Source organism: Onychomys torridus, chromosome 20 (genome assembly GCF_903995425.1).
Source record: "Onychomys torridus chromosome 20, mOncTor1.1, whole genome shotgun sequence".
In the NCBI taxonomy this organism is placed as follows: domain Eukaryota; kingdom Metazoa; phylum Chordata; class Mammalia; order Rodentia; family Cricetidae; genus Onychomys; species Onychomys torridus.
In genome coordinates this window covers 8,904,707-8,929,901 of record NC_050462.1, presented here as the reverse complement: position 1 = coordinate 8,929,901, position 25,195 = coordinate 8,904,707, and the positions used below count along the sequence as shown (strand labels likewise).

Sequence of the window (25,195 nt, the reverse complement as noted above, 5' to 3'; positions counted from 1 at the left end):
GAGCAGTCAGAAAAATTTCCCTTCCAGGTTTGAGCTGCTTCTTTGCTGTCCTAAGCAGCTACAGGTGTCTAGGACACCTCCAGCGTAGAGCTGCCCTGAGCAGTTGGAGGTGTCCAGGATACCATGCCCTCCGGGGTTGAGCTGTCTCTTTGCAGCTCCAGCCATCAGAGCTGTCCTAAGCAGCTCAAGATGTTGCCTGACTCCCAAAGTAGTCAGGATACCTTTTCCCAGAGTTGCAAAACTCATATTTTGGTGCCAAAACATATTTACTTAGAGTCCAAACCAGAGAAAACTGGATTTTGGTGTAGTTATTTCATGAACAGTTTGTACCTACCATGGCTGCATGAAACTATGTAACATTTTTGGAAATTTGGCTTCAACATGAAAGATGTTGAAGAAAATCTGAAATGGGAGTATAAATTATACAAAAGAACCAAGAGCAAAACCTTGCTTCCCTTCCAGAAAAGAAGCTATGAACTCCAGTTCTCATTTCTCTTCACTCTATTTTGTTGCTTCTTATTTAGAAAAATAATTCTTTATGGAATCTTCAAAATAAATTATAACGGCACAAACCTACATGATACATAGAAGCTAGACTGTTCAATACGGGCAGAAGTAAATCCCCATCTTAGTCTTTTTTTTATATGTTGAGTATTTCTTACTTAAAATGCTTGGGATAAGAAGTGTTTTGATATTTTTCAGATTTCAGATAATGTGTATATGTGTAAAGTGAGAAATCTTGGGTCTAGGAACCGAGTATCAACAAAATATCCATTAATGTTTCATATATATTTCAGAAACCATATGAAGGTATTCTCATACAATTTTTCTCTTTTTGACTAACATATCTTATGACATCAGCTGTGAAATATTCCACTTGCAGCAAGCATCATATCACTGCTCCAAAAGTTTTGGACATTGGAGCACTTCAGATTTGTAAATTAGTAATGCTTAATTTGTACTTAATCATGTAATGTATGAGGTGGCATTTTTGCAGATTGAGATTAAAGGATCTGAAATAAGAATGTGTAAACTCAGATCCTAGCTCAACACTGTACTAGCTGTATGTATAATTGTGGACAAGAGCATGAACCTCATTATGCCCATCTGTAAAATGGGGATGGAGGGAGTCATCAACACTGTTAACCAAGTTTTGAGCTATAATAAAGACCAACACTGTAAGATACGCCATTGGTGTAATAATGGCACACATATTATGGAGGTAACCCATCACTTTCCAATTGAATTTAAGGCCTACTCCACAGGAGGAAACATGCCTGATACGATAAATCTGACTAAGAACTCATGGGGGTGGAGCTTACAGGCCCCTGGGGTAAGCCTACTCCTATTATTCTGCTAAAGGGACACAGCCCTCTAAATTCATATCTTTATACCCAGAGATTAGTGCAGCTCTTCAGGAAAGTTTCTTTGTGTAGTGGATGGTGGTGAACACAGAAACTCACAACTGGTCAAAGTGCAGAAAATAAGTATCAGAGAAGTGCTCAGCCGTAAGTAGGACATCCGTATCATACCTCTCTCCCAAGACTTGTGGACTATGAAAGGAGAGAGGGCAGAAGGATTATAAGAGTCCAAGGACAGGGAAGACTGGATCAAAGCAAAGTTTTGTGGATATGACAGGACCACTGTAACGCATGAACTCACAGAAGCTCTGACTGCCTTCAGAAGACCTGCACAAAATTAAGTCAGCCAACAATCTAGAATGGAGGGGGCAGGGGCTCTCTGCTCCCCATCCCTGAGGAGCTAGTGATCACTGAAGACTACTAGGAGAGAGAGAATCAGCCTTCTTTAAAGGTGTGGCCTCTAGTGGGTTGACCATGCTTCATTGGATCGTTCCACACACAGGAGTATATGGACAGCACAAATTGGACTTCACGGGGTACAAAACACAGTAATAATAAAGAGGACACGAAGTTAGGGAGGTTAAGAATTAGGGGTGGGTTTGGGAGAAATTAGGAAGAGGAATAAGGGGTTAATATGATCAAAACATATTGTGTGGAATTCTCAAAAAATTAATAAAATATTATCTTTTTTAAAAAGTGTATAAAAAGTTCAGAACACAAGCCTCTGGTTGAAGTAGGCAGATGGCTCCCCAACACCCACTCTCTTTTCAATAGTTGTAGAAATTAGCCATACAAATTGTTGGCCAGCTAAAGACTACGTTTCTAGTTCTTCTCCCAGTTAGGTGTCACACTTGCATGACAGGGTTCTGTCAGAAATGAGGACTAAAACTCTGGATCATAGCCTTCAAAGCCAGAGAGTTCGGCTCCCCTTCTCTTTCCTTCCTTCCAGTTGGTTGGGCATTGTGGTCACTTGTTTTTGACCAGGACAAGGACAATTCCCTAAAGGAAGCAGACAGTAAAATAGAAGAAATCAGCGTCTCTCACACGTTGAGCTTTTGCAGCAGCCCCCGATTACCTACCCAGACATCATGTTTGGGCAAAATGAGTTTCTGTCTTATTCAGGCCATAGTGGTTTACCTAGATGCAGCCTAAAGCAACTGTCAATACCTTTCTGAGCATGCTGTGCGCCCAGCCACACCCACATCTCATTAGAAGAGGCCAGGTGTGACGCCATGTGCTGGTCGTCCCAGCTACTCAGGAGGCTGAAGCAGGAAGATCACAAGTTCAAGGCTACATAGCAAGGTCTTGTCTCAAAATAAAAACAAACAAGGGACTTGAAGATAAAGCTCAGCAGTAGAGAGCAAGGCTGAGGTTCAAAATAAATAAAATACCAGGCATATAAAATGCAAGTGTTGCCCTTCCCCCAACACTTGCCTCTGTCTCCTGAGAGCTGGGATTAAAGCCATGTGCCACGACCACCTGGCTGCTGAATTTTTCTGTAAAAGGCTGGGTGGTAAGATTTTGTAAGTCCTCACCTCTGTTGGAATAAACACAGCTATAGTCACAGATCTGAAATTTAAATTTTGTAAATTCCAACATCATAAACATTGTTCTTTTGATTTTTTTTTCTCAATAATTAAAAAGAGAAAAAAAAATCATACTTCCGTACTGGACTGTGGAAAATGAGATGGTAGGTTGTAATAGAAAATCACAACGTGTCCACATGGTTGGGCTTGCCCGGCGGACCGCCTAGTTATTTCCGGTTCAAAATAGCCATTTCCAGGTCAGAATATCTCGAGTGACTAGGACTCCGTGGCTTTGCATGGCTGCGTAAAGTGCAAGGCCATGTAATCTACGCGCATGTGTGGAGTAGCCACATGCGGTCCTGTACTCATGTGCGGCCCACTCTTTAAAAAGCCAGCGCCGTTTTGCACAGGTCTCTCTCCTCTCTTCTCCTCTTCTCTCTCTCTTCTCACTCATGTGTGTGTTTCACACAGGCCTGTCACATCTCTTCTATCCTATATTAATATTTGTTGTGTTCAAAATAACTAACAGGTTGGCCTTCAGCCCCAAATTTCTCAAAACAGTGTGAGGCAGAATGCATCTGCTGATCCATGTTGCTCCATCCAAGACTCTGGAAAGTGGTTTCCTGCTTGTCTTATGCCTTAGAAAGATGCATAAAGATCAGAGCCAGGACGTGAAGAGCAACCACTTTGTTGGTTGGGCAATAGAACATGTTTATGACAGTCCAAATGGTGCATTGTGAGGTAAGGGACTGGTGACCTTCCATTATGTGGCAATCAGCCTTCTCAACCGTTCAGTGAATCTGGCTTAATTTTTCTTACTCCATTAAGGGCGTGTCTTAAAAAACAGCCACCGTGATGAGTATCAAATAGTTTGAAAAACAGGTATTTAGGTTTCAAACATTCAGTTCCCCTTTGACAATATTTCTAAGGTCTGTTTTGTTTGTTTGTTTGTTTTAAAACCTCACTGTCTGATCTCGCAGGGAGGGTTAGCTAAGACAATATGTGGAGGGGCCACATCCCTCGGTGGGGCTTGAGTGTTTTCTGATTGGTCCGTGCATCTCCTTGATTAATAAAAGGCCGGAGCGTAGGCACACTGGAACAGAGTAGCATCTACCACTCACTCAGTAGACAACCCAGCTCGGCCACGGTCCAAGCTAGCCAGACGTCGCCCCGGAAACGTGAGCAGAGGCTGAAGAGGAAGGCCAGTCCTGGAGCCCCAGTAGGAAAATCACAGCGGCAGAGTTGGCTACTCTGGACCAGGGTCTGAAAGAGCCAAAGGCTGCAACAACCGGTCCGGGCGCCCGGAGTCTAGCTTGCTGAGGCCCCGCCCCCGCCCGCCTCCGGCCCCGCCCCCGAGCTCGCGGCGGCCCGCCTCCGGCCCCGCCCCGGCCCCGCCCCCGAGCTCGCGGCGGCCCGCCTCCGGCCCCGCCCCGGCCCCGCCCCCGAGCTCGCGGCGGCCCCGCCTCCGGCCCCGCCCCGCCCCCGCGGCCCGTCCCCGCGGCCCGCCGCTACGTGAGTCCCACCGGCGGAGCTGGCCGGGGCGCTGTGCCCTCGCTCGGCTCTCTCCGCCCCCCGCGCTGGCCGCGGGCTGCGCTGGGTCGCGGCGGGCCCCGCAGGCGGCCATGGCGGCGGGCGCCGGGGCCAGGCCGGCGCCGCGCTGGGTGAAGGCGCTGGGTGAGCCGCTGAGCGCCGCGCAGCTGCGGCGGCTGGAGGAGCACCGCTACACCGCGGTGGGAGAGTCGCTGTTCGAGCCGCCGCTGCAGCTTTACTGGACCTGGCTGCTCCAATGGATCCCGCTCTGGATGGCCCCCAACACCATCACCCTCATCGGCCTCGCCATCAACCTGGTCACCACACTAGTGCTCATCTTTTACTGCCCTACGGTCACGGAGGAGGTAGGGCCGGCCGCCCACCCGTGTTCCCTCGGAACCCTGGGGCCTCCTTCCCCGTCGGCCCCACTATGGGCGTCGGGGACGAGGGGAGAGCCTTTGTTGGCGGAGCATCCTCCGGGTCTGGGAGGGAGGTGCGGACACGACCAGACCGCTGTCCCGTGGCGGTGTTCACTTTTCGCCTCCCCGGGGCTCCTAGAGGCTGTCGGGCCACCACCCCAATCTCGTGACCACGCCGAGCTTCCCTGGAGGGGGCTGTCAAGGTCACTGCCCCAGACCTGTGTCTGCCCACTTCGTCCCTGGGGCCATGGCCCGACTGGAAGGTTGACTGTAGGAACCAGCAGCCTGTACTTTGCACACTGGGGACTAAACACGGGTATCTCCATTCTGTCAGGACTTGTGGATGGGTTGGTTGGGTAAGCCCAAGATGCCCTTTGGTACTTCGTAATCTTCTGTTTCTCAAAGGTGGTGGCTAGTGATCCTGAAATTACCGGTAGCATAACTGAGCAAAGATAAGTTATTTCTGGACGTTAACTTCCTCTTGGGTTCATTGACTTTTTCATGAAAAACAAACAAGATATAGGTGATAGTCCTCACAGTTACCCAGACTTAGAGATTATAAAAGACAACCCATTTTATTAGTTGTAATTATATCTAACCCATGTATAAAGTAAGAATAATAAGTAATGTGGGCTTTGGACAGTTGGTAAGAAGTGGTTGGTTCCTTGGGCTGAGTATAGAGGGCATAATAGCATGTCGAAAGTGCCTTGATACGCTATAGGGGGTGCATATTGCATGCAGATTCTGTGCCATTATTTTCTTTAATCTCCCAACCATAATTACATGTAAACAGGTCGTGCCCAAAAGTGAGAGTTGAAGTCACAATAACAGTAACCGGACTACAAAAAAATAGTTCTGCATGCTCTGCATGCTCTGCATCCATGCACATACTTTTTTAAAGGGCTTAGCAGAGGCAGCAGTTGAACGCGTCTTGCCTGCTAGTGACTGTGTTCTCATATCTTCCTTAGCAGACATTCCATTGTTATTTGTTTTCATGTAATTTGAAAGGACTAAGCTGTTCGGGGTTTGGGATTCTGGTGATTCCGGAACCCCCCAGAAGCACCGTATCATGATGAAGGATGGCAGGCTTGCAAGTGAAGGACTTGGCTTCCCATCAGCCTCGGCCCAGGCAGACCTATCAGGTCTGTTTTCCCATGTTGAAAATAGAAATAATGCCTGCCGGGCCAATTTTACAAAGGCGGCAGTGAGGACCAGATGATACATGGAGATAAATGTAGGACACTGCACTTGACCCAGCAAATTAAAACTATCCCTCAACATATTAAAAATGCACAGTTGGTAAACAGTGTCGTGAAGCGTGGGTAGTGAAGTTTGGCTTTGAATTGGGTGTAGATTTGGCCAACAGTCTTGGATGTTTCTGGTATCGGTCAACCAAGCCATGAACTTGGATGTTATTTACTGTCCATTTGCTGAGGGCTTAGAAGAACGGACAAAGCAGTCTGAGGGCCTTTGTGTGCTGTTGAAGCGGGGCGGGATGTGGATGAGATATGTTTGTGATTAACTTATGGGCTCAGACTCATTTTTGAAAGAGGATGTGGTGGGGTCTGAGGTACATAAAAATGTGCAAAGCTGGAATGGCCCAGGCAAGGGGGCTAAGGGGTGAATGAGAGATAAACTGTGAGAGATGGTGAAGTGCATGCCACCGGATCCTGCATTTGCTTCTGAGTGGCCAGAGGAAGAGGAGGAAGAGCATTGCAGGAGCCTCATTGGTTTTTAATGAAGATGCAGATAATAAAATGTTGAAAGCATAGTTTCGGGCTATTTTTGCCTTAATAAATGACCCAGCTCGATAAAATTCAGATCCACATTGGTCCGACTGTGAAGTGTACGCCGCTTTTGTTGCCTGTGTGGCATGGAGGAAAACACTGGCATCTTATATGACGCCAGTGTGTGAGGGGCCTTCACATTGGTTGCAGTTTTTACCTTTACCAACCTGAAGAGACCAATGATTTTCCCTTCCTAGGGTGCCCTTCCTACCATCTCGGAATTCCTTCCTGCCAGCCTGAAGTCACTGGTATATATCTTCATAAGAGAAAATTGAAGTCCACACAAGATTAAATGACAGGCTTGGAGGTTTTTGATTCTTAGACTAGAGGATTCATAGTGCTGTTTCACACGCTGTGTATATACATGCTGCACTGGGGCCTTGAACATGACAGGCAAGAAAGCTCTGCCACTGAGCAGCGTTTTTTTTTTTTTTTAATTTTTGAGATAGGGCTCACTTAGCTGCTCAGGCCAACCTGAAGCCCAGTGGCCATGCACTTATTTCTAGGACGTGATTGGGAGTGAAGGAAGCTAGTTGAAAAGGCTGTGGCTGACAGGAAGTTTCTGAAATGGTACTCCATTATAGAGTGGTACTTTACAGGCAGTCCTTTCCATCCTTTCTGCTAAAGGATCTTTCCTGTACTCCAGCTGAACAATTTGCCATGGCAGGAGTATTTCTTCTCATTCCCCTTCCTTCTTCACATATCCAGTTACCTACCTGTCTTTCAATGCTCAATTTTAACACCATCTCCCCGAACACTACCACCCTGTGGGCTTGTTTCTGCCTTCTAAGTCAAATCAGTTGCTCAGTCCTCTGAACTCCCACAATAATGAGAGTGGTCGTGTACAGCCGGTTTACTGCATGCCAGGCACTTTTGTTATTATTGGCGTTTTCCCAGGGGCCTGCCCTGAGAAGATTTCTCCCAGAGTCCTGGGGAAGATGCTGTGGCTGGCATGGGATAATCTGAGGGAAAAGAATCTATGTACACCGTGCTCTTCCGTCCGTCCGTCCATTTTATTTCTCTAAGACAAAATTTTATCTACACAGTTTCAGTTCCAATCTGACACTCAGTTCTTCTCTGACCCTTCTCTTCCTGTCCTCTCAGCCCTAACTAAGCTCTCATCTTTGCCCTCCGTCTCCCATCTTCCCTTCCTCTCCTGCTCTCTTGACCTGATTCAAATCCACCCACCATCTGCAAAAACTTTTCCTTGTGGCTTTCTCCTCAGGCCTATCCACTCTAACCCTAACCCGGAGTCAGGAATTCCCCCCAGTCTTCACTCCACCTGGTTATGTGAAAACCCCTTTTATTCTGAGTCAGTAGCTCTGTATTGCTACTAGGCCTGTGAGAGAAAGGGATGGTCTGAGCTTCATATGCACAAGAAATAAAGCTATGCATTTACACATCCTTCTGTCTCCTAGGTGACAGGTGTTGTCTCTGTAGGGGTGATACTCAGTATAGATCATCAGTAGGTCTGACAGACTTTTACTGTTTGCCTTTATGGCCTAGGAGTTATAGGCACACAAGAAATTGATAGTAAGAAACAGCTGATATATTAAAAGCCGAATAATATCAAATATTCCTTGATATTTGACTTCTCCTCTAGAAAGATTCCTTAATCCTTCTAGGTATAGCTTTATCGTGTACAGCTGAATCTCTATTTCATGTTCTTGAGGCCTGGAACATGTTATGTTCTCTCATTGAGTCCTATCAGCACTGTCTCATGAAGAAGATAGTGAATATCCCCACTTCATAGATGTGGGAAGTGAAGAGAAATTGTCTCCACGGATTAAGTAAGTGGGAACTAGGATTCCACACTAGAAAAAAGCCATGCTTCTGCTGCTGCAGGCCTCTGTAGTGCTCTGTAGAAAGTCTGCATTTCTTGTTGTTGTTAACACATCTTCCTATTGAGCAGGACAGCCTGTCAGAGTTCAGTTCAGAGCACAGTGTCTTGCCATAGTGTCTGGTAAATGAGTGTGTAGTGAAACACACAGTGCCATCTTGAGAGATGATGTTCTTGAACTCTCACTCAGTTTTAGCTGTTTCTGTTGTTTGGTCTGAGAGTAAGCAGATGTTAGGGTGAATGTGTAGAACCCCTCCCCTCCCCTCCCCTTGACGAAGCATTTACCACTCTTGAGTATATAATCCTTGGGCTCCAGTCCTTGGCTGTCTCTTCCTAAAGTAACATCATAGTTTCTTAGAACATAAACAAGGCCTGCAGCCTACTTAATGCAGTTCCTAAGTGTGTATGTGTGATAACTTGGTGGTTCAAAGCTAGCTTCAGCCTTCTGGGTTACCAGAAGCACATCCTTGCTTCTGGCCACTGAGATGCCAGTATCCAGGAGAATGAGCACTGGTAGAAAGGAATCAGGCTTATGCACAGCCAGCCCTGAAGGCCCTCGAAGAGCTGTTTCCCTTGTTGGGTAAATTTCTATGGGTGAGGAGGAGGCAGCGAGGCTGGGCTTTAGGCAGAGGCTTGTTCTCCAGAGCAGTTTGGTGGACTTGTACCTTCCCTTGTGAAGAGTGCTATAAACACCATCTGGGTTCTGGAAATCTAAAGAAAGCGTTATCAGTTCACATATGGATGGGGCTTCTTTTTAGCCAGAGGTGCAAAACGGCAAAGAGGGCAGGGAGCCCGGCTACAGTGGCATTCTCTTATTTATTTAACGTTTATTTTTATTTTATGAGCATTGGTGAGAAGGTGTCAGACCCACCCAGAACTGGGGTTACAGACAGTTTGAGCTGCCATGTGGGTACTGGGAATTGAACCTGGGTCCTCTGGAAGAGCAGCCGGTGCTCTTAACCACTAAGCCATCTCTCTAGCCCTACAGTTGCATTCTCTACTGCAAAATATTTCCATGTCCCCCTCTTTTTTTTCTTTTGCCTAGTATAAGTTGTGGTGTAATTAATTCTTTTACTTATTTGCTGTGATGTGTTCTCCCTGCCTTCTTAACCTGGGCATTTACACTCATGTTTGTTAGTGTCCTTTCAAGGGCACACCTACAGCAGACTGGGACTAAGCTTGAGGCCAGATTGGAGGTATTGACTAGTACATTTCTCTTACAGTGTTAAAACATGGCTGTGCCTAAGGGAGCCTGGTTTTAAATAACGGGCATTATAACTACCTTTGCTCTATAGAGGATATTTGTTGTGGGGAATGACAGGAAGGAAGAGCAGTAACCTTTGCACAGATTCCCACTTGGAGTTCTCAAAGTAAGTTCAATTCTTTGAGCTCTATATTTCCTTTTAATCACTTTTTTTTTTACAAGCTAAATACTTTGTCAAGTGTCATTTATTAAGTCCGGAGTCTTGGCATGGCCTCTCTTATTAAAAGAAAATATTAACTCCCATTTGCCAGAAGTGGAAGGTTCAAGAAGCAGGGAAGAGACTGGGATGGCCACACCATGGCCTCAGAATTTAAGAGGAACTTTCTGGCATCTGGGAGCAGATGTTTTCATAACAGTGAGGTGCCTCCTTGCCTCACCCTCCTTCCAGATGTGCCCAGAAGAAGCTTTCAGGACACGGCTTCCCCTGTGAGTTGTTCCCGTGGCTTCAGTGACTGGGCTGTAGTTTATTTCTAAGGAATAAACTGCTTCTCCTGTAAAAGCCCACATCAGGTATTGATAAAACATGAAATTGTGACATATATGAAGAATTATAAGTTCTTCTCCTGTTTCACTAGACTGTGGCATGGTCTCTGACCCCTTTCATTTGAAGTTCAAGAACAGAACAGATTATTGGGGCATCTAGCACATTTGATATGATGACAGGTTTGGGATGGGAGTTGGCTTCATATTTTCCTCTCTTCAGTTCCCCTTAGCATTTCAGTAAGAACTCCACTAAGTGCTGAAGGAAAAATAATCTAGAACTGTCCAAAACAAAGAGAAAAAGAAAGGCCACCTTTCAGAGGACTTCTCAGACCACAAGAGAACCCTTTGGTCCTGGATGGCTGGGCTGAGTGTGCTGGTGAGTGACGTGTGAGTCCCTCTGCCCTGCTTATGGCTGCCAACTTTATAGAAACTGCTGGCGTGCAGCTGAGCTGAAGCCAGCAGTCCAGGATGGACCAGTGAGCCCTGCAGCTGTCCTGTCTGGCTCCACCAAGGGCGTTCCCTTTCACCCGACCATTCACCTGCCACAGGGGAAACCTGCTTCTGAGAACAAGGAAGTGCCCTGCTTGTCACAGGCTCCCAATAAGTGTGTGTGTGTGCGTGTGCGTGTGCGTGCGTGTGCGTGTGCGTGTGCGTGTGTGTGTGTGTGTGTGTGTGTATGTGTGTGTGTGTTTACTTGCCTGTGTGCATGTGTGTCTGGAGAAGACCGGAAGTTAACTTTCAGTATAATTCCTCAGGACCCCCCCACTGGGTCTTGGGCTCACCTGTTAGCCTAAGCTGGCTGGCCGGCAAGCCCCAGGGATTTGCCTATCTCTGCTTCCTCATATATTGTAACTGGGATTATAAACACGGGCCACCACACCTAACTGTTTATGTGGGCACAGAGGATTGAACCATATGCTAACTTGGCCATCACTTTACCAGTGGAGCTATGTCCCCAACACACTGCAAACTGCTGTGTGTGTGTGTGTGTGTGTGTGTGTGTGTGTGTGTGTGTGTGTCAGGGGGGAGTTTGTTGTTATTTTTGATTTTGTTTTTTTTGAGACAGGGTTTCTCTGTATAGTCCTGACTGTCCTGGAATTTGTTCTGTAGACCAAGCTGACCTCAGATGCATAGAGATGTGCCTGCCTCTGCCTCCCAAGTTCTGGTACTAAAGGCGAGTGCTACCACTGCCCAGCTGGCAGACTGTTTTACCATATCACAGGAACATAGTATAAGTGAATGGGGCGTTTAGTTATTTCGAATTGTTCTGTTTTCCTGAGCCAGGCTAGCAGTTGGCTGGAGACATTACAAGTTCTCTCACACATCCTAGAGTCACCTGAGGGCGTGAGCAGCTTGCAGCATTATGTCTTGTACACACATGCAACCTCTCTTCTAGTTCCCTTTCTTAACATTGAGAAACGCAGTTTCCGTTCCTGCAGAGAAGTCAGCCGCAGTGTGGGTTCTGTTACAGTCTCAGCAGCTGACACACAGGGGGCTGTGAACCCTTTTTATTTTGCATCAGTTCACCCACGGCCATTTAATGCAGAGACTTTGTTCTCTAAGTATAAAGATTGAGAAAATGGAGAACATAGAGTTCTAGTATTTCCTAAACGTCCATTTCAGAAGGCTTTGGGTAGTACTACCATGACTGTTCATCTCACTTGTCAACAGGATTTAGGGTTGTCTTTGGAAAAGGACCCGTGTTTCCACTAAGGCTAGCTGAGGAGTGGAGGCTCTCTGAATGTGGGTGACACTGGTTCGTGGGTGACTGTCTAGAAAAGGGAAGAGGGGAAAGCAAACCGGACACCAACATGCATGACTGTGGGGCACAGTGTGCCTGGTGTTCTTAGACCCGGCTGCTGTGCCTTCCACCACGATGGAGTATAGTACCACCTAAACCATGAACCAAAGCAAAGCCTTCTTCCCCGAATCTTTGTTGTGTGTTCTGCCGCAACAAGAAAATTAACAAACACACAGTCAGTACCAAGGAGTGGGCTGTTTCTGTGATGAGCTTAGCCATGTCACTCACAGGCCTTTGGAGCTGGTTTATGGGAGGAGTGTGGAAGAGTTTGAAGTTGTAGCCTAAAGAAGCCCCAGAATGATGTAAACAGTGTAAGAGGCCATTCTGAGAACCTGCGGAGGCGTGGCTCAGGAGGTTTCGGAAGGGCAAAGCATCACTGCATCCTGCTGATGACCTAAAACGTAGAGTGAAGCTAAATTGAAAAGTAGTGGACTGAGCTGTGTGATGTAGCAAATTTCAAGACATCATGACATCCAGGCAGTGACATGGTTACCGTCCTGGGCTGATAGCTCTCGGTGAGAGAGAACAGAAAGACATTAGAAAATGTGTGGCTTGCCCACGCCAGGATGGGAGTTTAAGGGCAGACAAGATGGGTGCAGAGAGAAGCTGCCGTCGTCCAGGGACTATTGCCATTAAAGAGAGACTTCACACTCTTCCCTTGGACAGTAGAAAAGGCACCCCGAGGGCAAACCTTGTCCATAAAGCCTCCGACTTGTGAAATTACGTGTTCATTTGAAAAGGAGATCCTGAATTGAGAGAATCAACTGCTTTTCTCTACATCAGCTTTAACCCTCAGACTCCAAAACACAGAACCATTCTAAGCCTTAACATGTAAAACTCTTAGGTGTGCTCTTAACTATTTTTTTCAAAATACATGAAATAAGTTTATAACTGGGGTTGGGCATTTAGCTCAGTGGTAGAGCACTTGCGTGGCAAGCGCAAGGCCCTGGGTTCGATCCTCAGCTCAAAAAAAAAAAAAAAGAAGTTTATAACTGTTCTGACACGAGTGTCACGTGTGAGTTATCTAAAGTTATCTAGCTGACTCTTATATGGAAGAGTCAGGAATAGGGAAACAGGGACCCCAGTGCGGCTCTTCCACGGTCCAGGTTCTTTCATAAACACCTCACATACAATAATTCACGTAATTCTCACGGGACAGTGATTATTTCCCTCCCTCCCCCCCTCCCCCTCCCTCCCCCTCCCTCCCCCTCCCCCTCCCTCCCCTCCCTCCCCCTCCCTCCCCCTCCCCCTCCCTCCCCCTCCCTCCCCCTCCCCCTCCCCCTCCCCTCCCTCCCTCTCTCCTCCCCCTCCCTCCCTCCCTCCCTCCCCTCCCCCTTCCCCCCTCTCTCCCTCCCTCCCCCTCCCCCTCCCTCCCCCCTCCCTCTCTCCTCCCCCTCCCTCCCTCCCTCCCTCCCCTCCCCCCTCCCTCCCCCCCTTCCCTCCCCCCCCCTCCCTCCCTCCCTAGACTGAATGAGCAAGAAGTAATTTTTCTAGCACTTTTCACCCGTAAGCGGCATAGCAAGGCCCTCGGTGCGAACAGAACCAGAAAGAAAGCCTTAGGAACCCTTCTCTCCTTGGAAAGGATTACCGCAAACCGTTCCTGGGTGGATGAATTAGAGTATTGCTCTGTTTTCATCAGGTAGCCATTTAGCTCTTGTGTTGTATACAGCAGATTTCAGGAACTCAGCGCATGATCCTGTTACATCATTCTAGAGTGGAAACATGTCTTGGAGTTGACCTCATCTAGCACTTTCATTTAGAGGATGGCAGAGACTGTTGTCCAGAAAGCCCAGTGCGGTTTGTCCAGTGAGCAGATGCAGATGCGCTGTTGAGCATCTAAGTCCTGCCTGTTCCTCACTCACTGAAGATACCCAGGATTAGTACCGCATCTTCCTCCAGGTCTTCTCCCGGCTCAGGGTTAATTTTAACAAAGGCAGTTGACACAAGCTGGCCCTCATATCTCTGGGGTTTAAGTTCCCTCCACATGACTTGGGTTAAGATATGAGTGTTGTGTTTTGTAATATAGATTTAGGTTTATGATAAGGGTGTGTGTCTGGGCTCCTGGAGCCTTTTTTTCTCTCTGTACCTTAGTCTATGACATATCTTACAGCGTGGAAGCTTCTGGAACCTCCTGATTGAGGACATACTGCAGCCATCTCTCAGCCTGGTTGGTAACATGCCCAACCCATGGCAGCAATCATCCAGTTACTTTGCAACCAAGGCTTTGCGGTCCTCATTCTTAGGAAATCCCTTTTGTTTCCCTCAGTTCCTCTTTTCGTAGCCAGCAGTAGGCTTCTAAAGAACAAGCCATGCCTTAACCCCTGTTGTTGAGGGCCTTACAGCCCCTCAACATCCCCCACCTGGCTGGCTAACCATTCAGCAACTAAATCAATAGACCACCTCCTTCCCTCCTTCCCTCCCTCCATCCCCTCTCTCTCTCTCTCTCTCTGCCTTCCCTGTGTATTGATGAGAGGTGATATGCCCTTATTAAAAGTCAAATCATTTGAGCAGTTAATTTTCTTCCTGGAGGACGTTCCACAGGGGAGTTCATTTCTTTAGGAAGTGAGAGCAAGCCTGGATGACACCCTTGTCTTTTCTCGCTTTAATGGGTTCCTTTTTGTACCATGAAAAGGATTTAAAGTGTGTGCCTCAGACACAGAAGAGCTCAGTGTTTGTAGTTCCACAGTCTGGTCTTATTGCTTTTTATCCAGAACCTAGATAGCACATGAAGCTACTAGTTAGTTCTTATTTCAATCACAGTATGGCACATGTTCATAGGATTGATGGCATTTCCAACACAGACATTTAAGAAACTACATAATGAGGGTATTTGTGATATTCTGCTGATATACTCTCTTCACGGGACAGTTTCCTTGTGATTTCACAGTTGATAGCATTACGTTTAAACAGCAGAGCTCTGAATTCCTCTAGTTAATGAAGATTGAATTTATTCAAGGGAAAGAATACATAAAGTCATTCCGCTTATAATTTCTTCAATTAAAATAGTGAATTCACATCTTAATTCTTTTTATTTTTAGTCATGTGTGTGTGAGGCTGTATTCTGCATATTTCTGCATGTCTGAATGCCAGAGGCATCCAACCCCTGGAGCTGGAGGTTCTGGTGATTGTGAGCCACCTGAGGTGGGTGCTGGGAATTGAATTTAAATCCTCTGGAAGCGAAATATGAACCAAACCTCTGTAGAAGGTGTATTTTAAAGTGGAGTAGAGTGACTAGTGGCAGCTAATCAAATGTGGGATGTCACTGTTCTCAGGGGGCAGGGAGTGTTGAGGGGCCTGAAGACAGGCCCGGCCATCTTTCAGCTTACTCTGCCTAGTTCAGACCAGAACCTGAGACTTGTGTGAGACAGAAAAAGTGGGGAGATATTTGGAGCTCTGGAGAGCTTTGATTAGAGAGGTGTAACCCAAGGGGCAGGTGGAAGTGGGTATGGCAAGAAGGTGAGTAGGAACAATCCCTGCCCCTCCCCCCAACACCACCCTGCAGCCCTGCCCCTCCCCCAGCTCCCTTGTTCTTTAATATGGAAGTGAAGATTTATAGTTTTCATTGCTGTTGCTTGAGGTGTTTTCAGAGGAAACGAATCGTGGATGATAATTAAGTTAGAGCCTACCAGCCTGTACCCAGTGACACTTTGTGTCTGGAGAACATATGGACTTGAGTGCATGTCTTCCAGCCTAGTCAGTGGCTTCATTGACTTGTGTGTCCATAAAATCATTAGTGTCTTATTTCTGCAGAACTCGGAGAGCACTGAGCAAGCTTGAGAACCATAGTCTGGTGACTGAAAATGGTAAAATTTCCCAAATGCCCACTGTTATACAGGGCACTTTCTCTGTGGGCCCCTGAGATAGAATTTATTGCCAGAAGCCTGTCATTTGGGGGAAAGAGTAAATAATTGAGAAAAATAGAAGGTGACAAGAAAAATGATGCTGTATATTGTCTTAGGAGTTTTAACCCCGACTTCCGGTTTTCTGTGCATTTGCGATACAACTTGAAGACGTGGCTTCTTTCTTTTAGTGGAGAACTAACCGTTACCAATTAGCAGAGTCCTTCTTTGTGAAACCTCCCCGGATTTTTTTTAATTGCAGGAGGGTTTTTCTTTCTCATTTTTATGCAACCAGGATGTCTTCCCGCTCTCCCCTGCCTCACGGCTGGATAGCACACTGGTCAGGACTCTGTGTGACCGCTCAGGGTGCCTTTCTCACTTACCACTCAGGGTGCTGCTCTTTTAAAAATGCTCTCACTTCCGCTGCTTTTTTTTTTTTTTTTCCAGTAAAAGTGACTTAGAATCCTTTTAAATAATTCTCAGTACAGCACATTCAGTGTCAGCTTGTGCATACCCAGGCCAGTCAGGGATGTAGAGAAACCCAGTCTTAAAACAGAGACAGCCTAACCATACAGGAATCCTCTTGGGGTTAGGGTGAGCAAATTTGTGTACCATATCCCAGGAAGCAATTCTTGTTATGTAAATAAGAGCATTTCTGTAGCATCAGGTTGCAGGTAACTTTGATTAGCTGTACAAATCTACCATTCTGTGGCTGTAGTCAGGTAAAGGGGAAACCCATGTTTTCTTCCTAGGAAATGCTTTTTGGAGTTTGGTAGAATCTAGGACTTGTATATCCTCATCTGTGCTATCACTCTCCTGTTGTGGGAGAATCATTTTGTACACTGTGAAGATGTGTCTCTGACTTGTTAATAAAGAGCTGAGTGAAAACCAAAACCAAAACCAGAGACCACCTAAAAAGATAAAAACGAAACAGACCAGCAGTGTGCCCATTAGTGTTGGACATTTATTAACGCATTATGAATATTTAAGTTTATCCAGAGCAAACTTCTGTCTACTTAGGAAGATTGAGGAGTAGGTTTTTGGGTTGACTGGGTATTTATAGAATCACCATAAACCATGCACAGGTTGATATTTTAAAACTATATTTGCCACAAAAACATAGGCAAACAATGATACTGGCTAACTTTGTTAAGTGCTTACTGTGTGCAAGGGTATGTATAAAGAGCAATCTAACAGTTTTTTCATCAGCTAAAACTCTTATTATTCACCTGTTTGGTAAAATAAGATTATCTTAGGGGTACACACCTGCAGTCCTAGCACTTGAGAGGCAGAAGCAGGATGATCACTAGTGAGTTCAAGGCCAGCCTGAGCTACACAGTAGGATCTTGTCTCAAAAAGAAAAAAAAAAAAAATCAGGGGTTTCATGACTTGCCCAAGGTCGCATGGTTATTACATGGCAGAGCCAAGAAATCAAACACACATCTAATTTTAAGATCCCGATTCTTTAACGATTTTTGCCTTCTTGCCTCTTCTAAGTGTACAGTTCTAGTCTGGCTAAATATGACTTGAATCTAAAAACTTACCTTGAAGGCTTGAGGGGGCTTGGTGGGCAGCTGGTGGGCTTTTGAGAAGGGATTGGATTGTGAGGTCTACCTTCATGATGCATTAACCATTGTGTGTGGGGGGGCGGGGAGGGGACTCCTGGCTCAGTGGACTGTTGGAGAGTGAGGCTAATTGGAAGAAGTAGGCCAGGGTATGAAGGTTAGGTCTGTCCCGAATACTTCTTCCCTATCTGCCTCCTGCTGGATATAAGGTAAACTGCTTTGGTCCACCACATACTCCCTGCTGGTGTTACTCTGCCTCCCACCTCCACTTTAGCCCAGAAACTGTGGAACCAAGTAACCATGGATTGAACCCTCTAAACCACCAGCAGCATAATCCTGCCATCCCTTCATCTGAAGGGATGAGCTCACCATAGTCACAGGTCTGTGAGAAAGAGATGCATTTATGAAGTGCAGAGGAGTGAGTATTATGAAATCTCTTCTCTGATACTTGAACTGGATATTTCCTGTTGCTCTAGCTTCAAAAATGATGATTCTTCCTCTGTCATGTGCATATGTGCCACTGTATGTGTCTTTTTCTTTGGCTTCTTAAGTGATTTTTATCATTGTGCTTTATTATTATTATTATCATATTGTTTTTTTGATGGAGAGTGTGTGTGTGTGTGTGTGTGTGTGTGTGTGTGTGTGTGTGTGTGTGTGTAAAGGGAGTGAAATAGAGTCTTGCTATATAACCTAGGCTAGCCTAGAGCTTGCTATGAATCTTGAACTCATGACCCTCCTGTCTTGAGTGCTGGATTACAGGCATATACCCCCAACCTAGTACCTTGGTTGGTTTTAAAACTGTTTTATTCTGTTGGGGTTCTTAGATACGTAGGTTTATAGATTTCATAAAATTTGGAAATTGTTTCCTGTCATTTTTATGACTCTCCTGTCTATTCTTTCTGAAACACACACACATAATGTGCTTTTCTGTTGCCCCAGAGTCTGTGCCCAAGTTCACAGTTACTTTTTTAGTCTCTTCCCTGTGTACCATTCTGCACAGTTTTCATTTAGTTGCCTACCAGTTCATTGCTTTTTTCTTGAGTGTCTAATGTAAAATCATCACACCCAATGTGGTTTACAGAGTACTTATACTGTTCCCATCTAGAAGTTTCTCTTTGAGTCTTTTCTTCCATTTTTCCTTTTGTAATTTTTCTCTACTTTTTTAGAAATATGGAGCATATTTGTAATAACTACCTTAATGTTCTGGTCTGCTGTTCCTGTTATTTCTAATATTCTTGAATATAATTGTTAATTGATTTTCCTCCTCTTTGTTTTATTCTTCTGCTTTGTAATTTTTGATTGGATGCCAAACCTTATGGATTTGTATTTTGGGGTGCTAGATTTTTTCCCCCTCAGATGTCCTTAAGTTATGGAGAATTAATTGGATCCTTTAAAGGCTGTGTATTAGGTTTTGTTAGAGGTGTCTGGTAAGTCACTGGTCCGGGACCAATTTTGATGGCTTCAGGGTAGTACACTTCTAAGAACTGTTCTGTGTCCCACATGTCACAAGGTCTTCCTGCTGTGCCTGATGGGAACATGGCTTCTCCCCAGCTCCGTGGGAGATCTGAGAATTGTTTGACCTTGATTTCCTGGGACTTCTTTCCCTGGCCTTGGTTAATAATCTTGTCCCACTCAGGCACAGGTCAGTTCTTAGCCGATGACTCAAAGGTCACAACGCCTGTCCCTGTCTGCCTAGCTGCCTCCTCTGTCACTCTGCTGTGCACATACTTGCTGCCTTGACCCTTCTCAGCTCCTGGGTTCCGTTCAGGTCCCCATTCCTGCACCGTGGCCTGGAAACTGCAGTCAGCTGGAACAGCCAAGGGAATTACCCCTTTGTTTCTTCTCTCAAGGATCTCTAGAGCAGGCTTTCGTTGGGCCACCAACCAGCTCCCACAGCATGACACAGAGACTTTTATTAGTTATGAATGCTCGGCCTTAGGTTATGCTTGTCCCACCAGCTCTTACACCTGGATAAATCTTTCCTGCTCACTGGTACCCAAAGAACCAGTCAGAGGCTTAATATTAACTATAGACTGTTTGGTGTATGGCTCAGGCTTCTTACTAGCTCTTTCATCTGAAATTAACCATTTCTATTACTCTGTATCACCATGTGTCCCATGGCTTTACCTGTGTCCTCTTGCATCTTGCTTCCCAGGAGGCTTGCAGCATCTCTTCCGACTCCACCTTTCTTCGCCCTGTCATTTTGGTTTCCCATCTGGCTGCATCCTGTCTTACCATAGGCCAAAACAGCTTCTTTATTAACCAATGGTAACAACACATATTCACAGGATACAGAAAGACATCCCACAGCACTTTCCCTATTCTGTCTAATCAAAAAGGAAGGTTTTAACTTTAACATAGTAAGATTATATATAACAGGACAGTTATCAAGCAAGAATTACAGTTACAATATCTAGTCTGTTTGTGTTCAGCAAAATTAAAATATCATCTACCCTATTTTTGTGAGTCTAAAGTTTTATTTCTAATTTACCTTTTATCATAACCAAGGAAAATTATAACTACCTAGGCTTCAATTCCATCAAAGACCCTAGAAGGATATAATATTACCTGAGTAAACAGGAAGTGCATTGTAAGCAACTTCCAAAATTCTAGAAATGACAGAGATATCTGGCTGCCTGGACAGTCACCCAAAGATCCTCTGTAATGTTGGGGCATCCATCTTCAACCTACAGGCCTAGAGTCTCTGGCAGACTTTTCAGTGAAGCAGGAAATTTGAAGGACGGTTTCACCTATTGGCAAAGTTCATCAGCCATTTTTCTCTGTGTCTTGCAGAATGTCTGGCAGTTTTTTCTGTGAAGCAGAAACCTGAAGGACCTTATTTTGGCAAGGTTCAGTGGTCACTTTCCTAGGGGTCCTGCATGTCCAGTTTATACAATACATTGTCAAGCAGTCCAGGCAAGAGCAGTTTCTTGCTCCAATGGCTGCCTTTTCCACATTGAAAGCAAACTCCATAATGAGTTTCTTGGATGCCCATCATCCTCTCTGAAGTAATTGGTGCTGCTAGGAGCAGACAAGTCTCACTGTCTAGAAAAGTCTAAGTTCTTAAAACATTTTAAATGTCATATTCTGTAGGTCTCTGAAGTGTTTGAAGATTGCCTATCTATCTAAAATATATCTTTGTATATCTAGAAAACCTAATGAATATGGCTATAAGTTTGACTACTATAGGTGACTATTAATCTTTATTTTTAAATTATATATTACATTTTAAAATGAGCTGCAATGTACATGATACCTTAAACAAGAGTAGGAACATGCATATAGTGTAACAAAATTGACCTTAAATTTGTATTTGTTCTTGGATTAAAGTAGATTCAATAATCTACCTTTTTTTCATCATTTCTATATCATATCTCCCTTTTTTCTTTTTAGAAAGAGATTGACTATGACCATTAACCATTTATAATTAACTTCCTTTAAATAAAAGCCAACATTTCATAAACAACATTTTGGGAATTTGGGCACAGCTGTTCATACTACCTCCTGCTGATTGGGGGGCACTGGCAATCTTGTGGGGATCCTGAGAAATTTTAGAATTATGGTTAAATGTTGGCTGTAGTAGTCTGTGAGGCTGGATCATCTTAGCCTGTTGCCTTGAAGCTGTTCTGGATGTTGGGTCACCTGGGCCATAGCTCCCATTAAAGACCTCTCGGGGTCTTCCTTGATGGAGCCATATTAACCTGGAAGGAATCCACAGCTTCTCATCTTCTATGGAAACAAAAACAGAACCTCTTTTCCAAAGCAACATATCTTCTAACTTAAACCTTGAAATCAAGATATTTCTAAAATATATAGATTGATTTGATCTAGCAGCTTTTATAATCAAATGTCTCGTAGCAGTTAAAAATCCAAAAGACAACACAATAATATACAGTATGCAGATTCTCTGTGTATTTTCCATCTTCATGTGGCTTTTTTTTTTTCACTCTATTTCTAAACATCTTATAGCCCATTAAGAGGTTGGTTTTTTTTGTTTTGTTTTGTTTTTTTTTGTTTTTGTTTTTGTTTTTTTTTTCCCATTTGAATCTGTTTTATTGTATATCTTTAATCCTTTTCCGACCAGGAGAGTTTTTAAACTAAGTTGCATGGCTGGGACCGAAATGGCAGCCCTGGCTGCTGGCTCTCGGCTTTTCAACATGGCGTAGGAACTGACAAGTCATGCTTATTACTCCCCACTTCTGGGAAGCAGTGTTAAGTAGCTCGCCTGTGTTCTAAGCCCATTGCTGTGCTCTCAAGCCCGCAGGTAGCAGCTGGGAGAAAACTCTTTGTATCATGGCCCATGAGAGAATGGGAGTCCCCACGTTGCTGCTGAAGCCTGTAGCAGACAGGGGATGCGTCTCTGTACCATGGCCCATGATGAGTGTGGTATGAACTAGGAAGCTGCTCTTGGCTCTGTTCTAGAACCTTTTTTTTTTTTTTTTTAAGTTCTCGGGTTTTGTGTGGAAATTCTTGCCAAACGTCTGGGTGCCAATTGTAGACTGAAGCTTCTCGGTCCCACCAGTCCCACCGGAGCAGAGGCCATTCATGTAAATTAACCTGGTTCTCTTAGTCTCTTCATCTACATTTTACCTCAGGGCTTTTTACTGTTCTTTCATTCCATGTGTCCTACTCCATGTCTGGCTGGCTGGTCCTGGGCATCCCCCCATTTTCCCCTCCTACTTATTCTCTCTGCCCACCAGCCCTGCCTATCCCTCTACTGCCTAGCTATTGGCTGTTCAGCTTTTTATTAGACCAATCAGGTGCCTTAGGCAGGCAAGATGAAACAGCAACACATCTTTACATAATTAAACAAATGTAACACATCTTTACCTAGTTAAAGTAATATTTGCAACATAAGCAAACATAACAGGTCTTTGCCTAGTTAAAGTAATATTCCTCAGCAGATCTCGGGTTGCTTGTCATGGGTAGTAGAGCGAATCCAGCCTCTGAGCTCAGTCATGAATGGACACAGACCAGTCTGCAGTTTGCCTTGAAGGTCTTACTTACAGCAGAGATTTTCTGAAAAATGTCAGACTTGCATCTTATGCGTACGGGAGTATTAGAAGAGCCATGGACAAGGAATGTAGGTTGGAGTCTGAAGCTGCTCAGCTGCTTTATGTTTTCATACAGAAGCTAGCTCGTCACTTACTCTCATTTTTCTTTGTAGGCACCATACTGGACTTACTTTTTATGTGCCCTGGGACTCTTTATCTACCAGTCACTGGATGCCATTGATGGGAAGCAAGCCAGAAGGACAAACTCTTGTTCTCCTTTAGGAGAACTGTTTGATCATGGCTGTGACTCTCTTTCCACAGGTAAATTAGTGGAGTTTTGCTTTTTTTTTTTTTTCTGTGATTTGCTTTTCTTTTTCTTTTCTTTTTTTTCCCCCATAACTGAGGATGGAACCCAGGGCCTTGCACTTGCTAGGCAAGCGCTCTACCACTGAGCTAAATCCCCAACCCCTCTTTTCTTTTTTTAAATAGGGTGCTTAAAAAAAAAAAAAAAAAAAAAAAAAAACTGGCCAGGCACACACCTTAATCCCAGCACTCAGTGGGTGGCAGGCGGATCTCTGTGAGTTCAGGCCAGCCTGGTCTACAGAGTGAGATCCAGGAAAGGCGCCAAAACTACACAGAGTAACCCTGTCTCAAAAAACAAAACAACAACAACAACAAAAAAAAAAAAAAAAAAAAAACCACACCAAAAAACAAAAACAAAACAAAAGAAACCAAATTAACGATTTGCTTTTCAGTGACGACATAAAAACCGCAGTGATCTGAGCTATTGAGTTGTCAGTGTGTTTCTGAGGTGTATATTTGGGAACAGTTTTGCCCAGGGTGTTTTAAAAGGATATTCATAAGTTCATTTTGTCCATTTCACCCTTATGTACGGAGCTTTCAACTCCTCTGGGTCAGATGGCTAGAACCCTCCTTTCCCTTAGTATACAGGGGTGACAGCCCAGTGTCAGCTGGAGGTATTTATCGAGAATGGATCTCCAACCTCTTTTAAGGTTAAAAAGACAGTCTCTTGAGGGGAGATGAAGTGGGCTGTATAGGCAGAGAGCAAGGAGACAATTGCATGGTATCTTCATAGGGGCTGATACAACCCCAGAGCTACTCCCCAAACCAAGGACTTAGATGACGCCTAGATGCCCTTTGCTTCAGTGTAATTCCATCTCCATATCAGTAGTCTTGCAAAATTTCCTGTTTCTGTCATGAATCTGATACATTCTGAAAATGCCATCTAATGACAGGAAAGGCAAGTAACCCTAGAAAATCACATCTCATTCCTGGAATTCCCTCCTTTTTGTCCTCCTTAATTCAGGAATAATCCCACCCACCATAAAAGTTTGCCTATAAAGTGAACTATCCAAGATCCCAGAAATGCTACTTCCTCACTTAAGCACCTACCCTTGGGTGTGTTTTACTGTTTGTTTTGATTCTGAGGGTTGAAACTGGGGTCCTCTGCTTGCTAGACAAGTGGTCTCCCACTGAGCTACATCCCAGGTCCATTTTACTTATTGTTTTGACACAGGGTCTCACTAAGTTGTTCATGCTAGTCTTGAACTACTGTCCTTTTCTTAAGCATTTCTCTATCCCCATATGTAAATCACAAAACCAAACAAACAAAACTCAACTTTGCATCATAAAAAAAAGGATTCATTGTTTGATTATGTCCCTTAAAACTGTATTTCTAAACAGGAAAACTCAATATTTGGTGTCTTAGTTAGGGTTTCCTTTGCTGTAAAGAGACACTATCACCATGGCAACTCTTACAAAAGAAAAACTTTTTAAGGCTAGTTTACAATGTCAGAGGTTTAGTCCAGTGCCATGCAGGCAGACATGGTACTGGAGAAGGAACTAAGAGTGGAGAGGGAACTAGATCTTGATCCCACAGGCAACAGGAAGTGGTCTGGCACACTGGGCTGCTTGAGCATATATGAGACCTCAACACACTTCCTCCAATAAGGTCACACCTACTCCAATAAGCCACACCCTCTAATAGTGCCACTCCCTTTGGGGCCATTTTCTTTCAAAGCACCATACTTGGTTTTCTTTATTTATTTTGGTTTCTCAAGACAGGGTTTGTTTCTCTGTGTCCTGAATCTCACTCTGTAGACCATCCTGGCCTTGGATTCACAGAGATCCGCCTGCCTCTGCCTCCCAAGTGCTGAGATTATAAACTTTGTTTTTCAGTGTTTATGGCCATTGGAGCTGCGGTTGCTGTCCGCCTGGGAACCCATCCTGACTTGTTGTTTTTCTGCTCCTTTGTGGGGATGTTCATGTTTTACTGTGCTCACTGGCAGACTTACGTCTCAGGGGTGCTGAGATTTGGAAGGTAAGCATTTTCTTAAGTTCTGCATTTTAAAATGCAACCAAATTCATTTTCATCATTTTCAGTGGCATCTGCCCACCTTAAAGAAGACAAGTTTGCCCAGGCGGTGGTGGCACACGCCTGTAATCCCAGCACTCGGGAGGCAGAGCCAGGAGGATCTCTGAGTTAGAGGCCAGCCTGGGCTACAGAGTGAGTTCCAGGACAGGCTCCAAAGCTACATAGAGAAACCCTGTCTCATAAAACCAAAGGGGAAAAAAAAAAGATTCTTCTAATTTATTGGAATGTCCATCTGTGCTACCCTCAGAGCTGTCTGGTATCCTGTGTGTTATAGTTACATTATTTGACAACATGTTTTTTTTCTTCTAACTTTCTCAGACTTACTAGTTCAAGGTCAGGATACAGTAAAATAAAATAAGTACCCAAACAATATATATTACCTAAATCTAAA

General features: G+C 44.7%; 1 protein-coding gene across 2 annotated transcripts in view; it reads left to right on the top strand.

Moving 5' to 3' along the window:
• Window positions 1–4,351: 4,351 nt before the first annotated feature.
• The window catches only part of Chpt1 (choline phosphotransferase 1), a 35,579-nt gene continuing 14,735 nt past the window's right edge, over window positions 4,352–25,195 (top strand). For both annotated transcript variants that reach the window (XR_004943291.1, XM_036170045.1), the window contains exons 1-3: window positions 4,352–4,782; window positions 22,583–22,730; window positions 24,609–24,750. Coding sequence is in view for 1 of the 2 variants with exons in the window: in XM_036170045.1 (XP_036025938.1) it covers window positions 4,510–4,782; window positions 22,583–22,730; window positions 24,609–24,750 (563 nt within the window). In the remaining variant the exon portion in view is untranslated. The remainder of the gene's footprint in view (window positions 4,783–22,582; window positions 22,731–24,608; window positions 24,751–25,195) is intronic.